This window comes from Lactuca serriola, chromosome 7 (assembly GCF_051521515.1).
Source record: "Lactuca serriola cultivar US96UC23 chromosome 7, Lser_US96UC23_V15, whole genome shotgun sequence".
NCBI classification, from domain to species: domain Eukaryota; kingdom Viridiplantae; phylum Streptophyta; class Magnoliopsida; order Asterales; family Asteraceae; genus Lactuca; species Lactuca serriola.
Window position 1 is genome coordinate 23,125,187 of NC_136414.1, and position 6,336 is coordinate 23,131,522.

The following is a 6,336-nucleotide window of genomic DNA, read 5'->3' on the forward strand; positions in this document are numbered from 1 at the left end:
ATCCATGCCACAAATGGATTAAATGGGTTGGGAGGGATGGATACCCACCACACTTAGAATGATAGACTCAATGACATTAACTTTATCGACGAGCACCTCAACTTGAGGATTGCCCTCAAGCAACAGTGCAAGATGATGAATGGTATTAACCAGCCATGTTGATCTTCTGATCTCGATGCCTATAATTTTATTGTTGGATAAATCGTATAGCTTGAAGACTAAAACGTTAAAAGTTAGGAATATTCCTTGGGAGGACAAGTAAATACTCTTTGAATCTTAAGTTGTAACTAGAAAGAGAGCAACGTTTATGAGGGTTATATGAGGTATTTTCTTCTCGTGTTTGTATCATTTTCATGGGTTTTTATATATAAAAAGGTTGGGACATAATTATGGGTATAATAAGATTGGTTCTTGCTTGTAGTCGACTTCGTGCTTGACGAATATGGGTTTAATGTTTTTTAAATATTACTTGTCATTCAATTAGATATTTACCATATGAATTAGGTATGTGTATTTCATCTTACTCTTAGACTGGAGGGAAGTGGTATTGTTTGTGCTGAGCTCCATATCTCTTAAGTGTGCCTACTTCAACCTACTATACCTCGATCTCGCTTTGCCACAAACTTTGCCATGGTAAATGAATAGTGAAACGACAAGCAAGAGGGTAGAAAGAAGAAGATAGGGAGAGAAAGAGTGTGTGAGATTAGGGTAGAGAAAGTCGACAAAAACTATATATTAAATGTAAGAATTTTGAGTTCAGCATGTCGAGCCGATCTAACTCAAACTCTCTCTACTGGAGGGCTTCAAAGTCCACTCCCTTGACCTTATTGGTACTGAGATGCCAAACTTAAGATTTGACTATCCGAATACGAGTTACGTTGATGTAGTCATTAGTAACTACTGATTATCAATTTATTACAAATTGATCATAAATTTTGATTTTCATTGTTTTAACCTATATATTATGCTTTGATTATTTTATTACTTTCGATCAAATAATTACTTTTGAATAATTTATTACAAAATAAGTGACATAAAAATAATAACATAAAATTGTTTATTCGTCATCATTTTTGATATGATTTAAGAGGCTTTTTAATTGAATCGTTTTTAATATGATTGAAGAGGCTTTTTAATTGAATATTTCTAGCGGTATGAAATATTTGAAAATATGTTTTTTTAATGAAGATAAAAATCTTATAATAAATAAAATAGAATTTAGAAAGAAAATATTTGAAATTATGTTTTTTTTAAATGATGATTAAAGTCTTATCTTATAATGAATAAAATAAAATTTAGAAAGTATTCACTAGTCGTTCTAAAAATATCCATATTTATCTAACGATAATATGGTTTTTTACTACTTTGTTTATTATTTGCTTAAAAGTCCAAATGATAAGATTTGCAAAACAATCATATCAACTCGTTATCCGATTATGACAACTTTAAAAACTAGAAGCTATTTCACATGCTATCGTATGTAACTCATGTCACTATAATATTTAGATTCTGATTATTTAATATATACTAAACAACTCATCAAGAAATTTCTTTATATTATTCATAATTTGTAATCTACTGTAATAAATGAAGAGTTTTTTTCTATGTCATATTTTCATTCAATTTGTCAAATGTTATTTTTTTGTTATTTTGAATTAATTTTTTTTCTACATGTTATTTTATAATTTTTCTTATTTTATTAAACTTCACATAATATTTTAATATAATAATTACAATAAATAGATATCAATTTCATTAATGGACTTACCTTCTAATTTCAAATCACCAAATTAAAGCTCATTAATTTCTTTTGTTTATTTATTTAAATTATTTGCTTAAATTTAAAATATAAAAAAAAATCAATTTTAATAATTCATTATTTTTCTTATTTTCTTATAAATTTAAAGTTTTCAAATACTTAGACATTTATATCTAACTTTTTTTTTTTAAAATTAACCCATATAATATATGAGTTTCACAACTAGTAGTGTAATAAATCGTGTAAGTGGTAATACTTCCGATCGACAATTGTTGAATCATTCCTTGTCGTATAACATGATTTGACATCGCTTAACATTCAAACTTGTTTAAAGTGTATAATATGCATAGACTGGGATAACAGTGTCATCTTTGCCACCCATTTTCATCATTAACATTAGTGTCATTTTATTTACCATACATTTCCTACTTTTCGCCACAGGAAATTAGTTTTCATGTCATGCCACATTTATTTTTTATTCTTTTTAAACAATTTAATTTAGATAAAAAAAAATTCATTAAATGAAATAAAATAAAAAATACATAATAAGATATTAAAAAGTTAAAAATACATAATTGTGATGATCTATTAAAAACATTGATGTCATAGAGCGAATAAGAAGAGTTAAAAAAAGTGTGACAGAATATAGAAGTATGACCGTACTTTCTCATATTGAACATTCTTTCCAACTCTAGCAATGCCCATTATCACTTGCATCGCAAATACAATGTTCCCGAAGAGGAAGATTATGAAGACATTTCAAATGTAATTGAAAGAAAATAGAAATATTGGTTTGACATAAAATGATAAGATTGAGATGGGTGAGAGCCGAAAGGAGGATAGAGATTCAACATCTGGCTACTAAGCTCGGCCTGACGTGCCTTTGCCAAACACGCCTGAAGTGGTGTTTGATGAGCTGACTAAGCATGTTGATGTGCCAAGCACCCTCCATCAAGTCTTATGAAACAAATTCTTCATCTCTCATGAAATCAAGAGGAAAATTGTGAATCGATTTGTTAAAGACATTTGAAACTTCTACACTCTTATACTACATTATATAACCTTACGAAGAAATAAAAATTTGATCGCAACTTCAATTTATTTTCATGTGAAGATGAAATAAAGTAAAACCATATGTCAAAAGAAGCATATATATAAAACCAAAAAAAAAAAGATAAAATATTATATATACAAACAAATAACATGTTATCATTTGGAAAAGCTAGATTAGTATTCCAACATCACAACCAAAGAATCTACTTTTTACATGTTGATTCTTTGTTGTATACTCCCAAAGGGGGACAAAATTTAAAATTAAATAACAATAAATAAAATAAAATAACAAGAAAGGTTACATCTCCCACCAAATTAATGTCACACCTTCAAGAAAAAAAAACACCCCCTTTTGCATATGCTTCATATTTGATCTACTTTTTTTTTTTTAACTTTGTTCTCACATCATATGCTCATCACTTTTCAAAAACTTTGGTCATCAAATGATTGGAACAGTTTACATGATCTCCATGTTAGCCTTAGCCTTTGCAGCTCGAGATGACTTTGATGATGATGATGATTTCGGAGAGCATGTTGACTTTGACTTTCTACGCCTTTGTTTTTTTGGTATATTTGGAAGGTCTACGGGTGGTATATCATTTAATGTATCATCCGTTGGCCGTCTTCCCATTGCTTCTCCAAAATCTACACAAACATAAGAATAAATCAAATAAAACTTACCTAAATTATGTTTGGTGCATTAACTGAAAAACTAGTTACTAGCTGCTAAAAATGATGTTTGGTAAAACTAACTGAAACATGTAAAATGCAATAAAAGAGCATAGATTAAGTTTTCTAATAAAAAAGTTCAAGAAGTTCGTTGAAATGATAGCCGTAGCAACTTTTTAAAAAGCTAGCTTACAAGCAACCTTTTGGTTGCCAAACATGACAACCTAAAAAACTCAAAAAAATAAGTTATTTTATCAGCTAGCTATAACATGTCAAAAATGGTCTTAACGTATTTTTTTTTTATTTTCAACTTTATTGTTGCTATATGATTTGGGTAAACTTGTATTCAAAACCAAATTACATCATACATATTCGAAATCCTATGTCTTAATGGTCAACAAGCATAATGTGGACTTATAAAAAAAAAAAAAAAAACTTAATTTTTAGCTCACTTGAAATAACAAATATAAATTGTTGCTTTCAAGAAATTGTTTGCATATATCATGTGTATGTGTTCATATTTTTTAAAGCAAAAAGGTCTTGTGACATAAAAAGCCAAATCAATTTCAATCTATGGTAGCCAAGAATCTTTGGTAAAAACCAACTTTCGAAAGAGTACAAGTCACCTTTTTATTGGTACAAGTCATGTTTCAAATGGTACAAGAAACTTAGTTTATTTATGGACAAAATAAGGGACAAAATCTATCTTTATTTCAAGAAAAGTGTCCAAAACCCGTGAAATGGCCCACGTTTGCCCCTAAGAGGCTAATGTTCTTCAAAATTCAAACCAATTACCCACCCACATGGTGTGTATATACATATATGTATGGGTATATGTATATATAAAAGTATTATAAGTATATATTTAGCATTTAATACATAGAAAGTAACATATTTAAAAGGGACAAGACATCTTATTTTAGGATAGCATTTATTTGATTTCGTGTTTCTAATTAAAACATTTTTTGCTAAAAGTTCCTTTTTTTAGAAACATAGTATCGACAGTTGAGTTATTTAATCTTTTATACTTTAAATTCCCATCGTTTTTTGTTCAACAAACCTTTTCCCCGATCGAGCAAAAGAACCTACTACTTTACATGCTTATTTAGATTGTTGCTACCAAAAAAGGTCTTGATTATTAAATTCAATCAAGAAATGTCAAAAAAAAATCACCCGTAAATTGAAAATTAAATTGATATTCTCATTTATGGAATAAATTAATTTTCCTTAAAACTATCAATAAGAAATTTCTTTTTTGAAGTTGAAATTATCAAATCTAATAGTATATTATTAGAAACTAGATATCGACTCTTCCAATCAAGTTATTGCATTTAATCTTTCCTTGCAGATGGATTATCATTATATTCGAATTGCAAACAATTCATAAAAAAAATGTACTTTCCTTCAAAATATGGTGTTTTATCGAAGATTTTCGATTTAATGATTGATGGTTTCTAATAAATAACTAAATATAATGATATGTACAATAATCAATTTCCGATAAAAACCATTAAAATACCTTGAGAAGACCAGGTAGACAGAGCAGAACCAGAATTTCCAATGGAAGTTGCTGCAAAATCAGGAGCTGTCTTGAACTCATTCATCTGAAATTTTTCAAAAAAATAAATTATATTTATATTTCAAGAAAAGGGTATCGATTTCATATATAAAAAGATTTGAGTACGAAAAAAGAGGAGATAGAAATGTAAAGTGACCAAATTACCCAAGAAGGAGCACTGCCTGATGATCCATCCCAGCCAATATGAGCAACATGTTTAACATCTGTTGGGTACCCAATCTCCATTTCACGCTCCTTCATAACTATATCACAAAATCCAACATCAAACACTCAACAAAATTCACAATCTTGATGACAATAAAGAACCCTAATTTCGACATCATAAATAGAAACAGAGAGGGGGATTACCAAAGATTTGAGAGATGAATTTGAACCCTTTAAAAACCCCTTTGATTTTGGTCCCCATGGTTGAACAGAAAAACCGACAAGGGAAACTTCAAAATCCGTTGTAGAAATTGAAGTAAGAATATGAAAAAAACCAAACAAATGCTACTTCTTTCCCTGTCAAAAGAACCAAGCATTTCATCAAACAGTTGTCGTGCATCCCTTTATTCCAATTACTGGTTCCATCCAACTCCATCTGATACGTCGGTGCATCAAAGCCCCATTACAAAAACAATAAAATTATTACCTTTTCTAGGCTCTTTCTTTTCTTTGGATTTCATAATCCACATCCTTCTTCATTTTCCTTCAAGAATTCATACGTATTGAAAGGAAGATGAACCCTGTGAATGAAATTCGAAGAGTGGAAGGAAATCAAGGAGAACAGAAGAAATTTGGAAACAAGAATATATAACAAAAAAAACCTTTACCAAAAGTAGGATGAAATTAAAGAGTGGGTTGGGTTTATGTATGAAGAATCTTCTTGAAGGAAAGAAGAGAAAAAGGCAGCAAGATGGAGAACCACAAAGATCTCCCACAAGAAGGGTGAGGTGTTGTTTTAGAAGACATGGACAGGTCATAATATTGTACTATTTAGTATTTACTCTCTCCCTTTTACATTTTCTTTCCCTTTGATATTTGATTATTAGTAAAATAACATAAACCCAACTTAAATATATTTTTACAAAAGGAAATCATATGTTTTTTCGGTGTTATAATAAAAATATAAATAATCAAAGTCAATTATCTGAATTTTTTCAAAACAATCGAACTAAAAGACCATTGAGATTTGACCTAAATATCTCTACAATATCGTAGACCATAATTTTATTTCAAACATCATTGATCTTATTTTAGAATGTCAAAGACTGTTGAGATGTAACATACATATATC

The 6,336-nt window shown here is 29.1% G+C and overlaps 1 protein-coding gene across 1 annotated transcript; it reads right to left on the minus strand.

The window, feature by feature from the left end:
• Positions 1 to 2,914: 2,914 nt before the first annotated feature.
• Positions 2,915 to 6,014, minus strand: RIC10 (ROP-interactive CRIB motif-containing protein 10). The gene is made up of 6 exons (XM_079010185.1): positions 5,873 to 6,014; positions 5,692 to 5,785; positions 5,409 to 5,561; positions 5,205 to 5,302; positions 5,001 to 5,085; positions 2,915 to 3,457 (listed from the first exon to the last, which is right to left on the minus strand). The coding sequence occupies exons 3-6, from the start codon at positions 5,464 to 5,466 to the stop codon at positions 3,270 to 3,272; spliced, it is 429 nt and encodes a 142-aa protein (XP_078866311.1). The 5' UTR covers positions 5,467 to 5,561; positions 5,692 to 5,785; positions 5,873 to 6,014; the 3' UTR covers positions 2,915 to 3,269.
• Positions 6,015 to 6,336: the final 322 nt, after the last annotated feature.

Coding starts and splice junctions, on each gene's coding strand:
- RIC10 (XM_079010185.1), bottom strand. CDS start 5,466: ATGGGGACCAAAATCAAAGGGGTTTTTAAAGGGTTCAAATTCATCTCT. Junction 5,303..5,408: donor ATTCATCTCTCAAATCTTTG/GTAATCCCCCTC, acceptor TTTGTGATATAG/TTATGAAGGAGCGTGAAATG. Junction 5,086..5,204: donor CAGGCAGTGCTCCTTCTTGG/GTAATTTGGTCA, acceptor GAAAAATTTCAG/ATGAATGAGTTCAAGACAGC.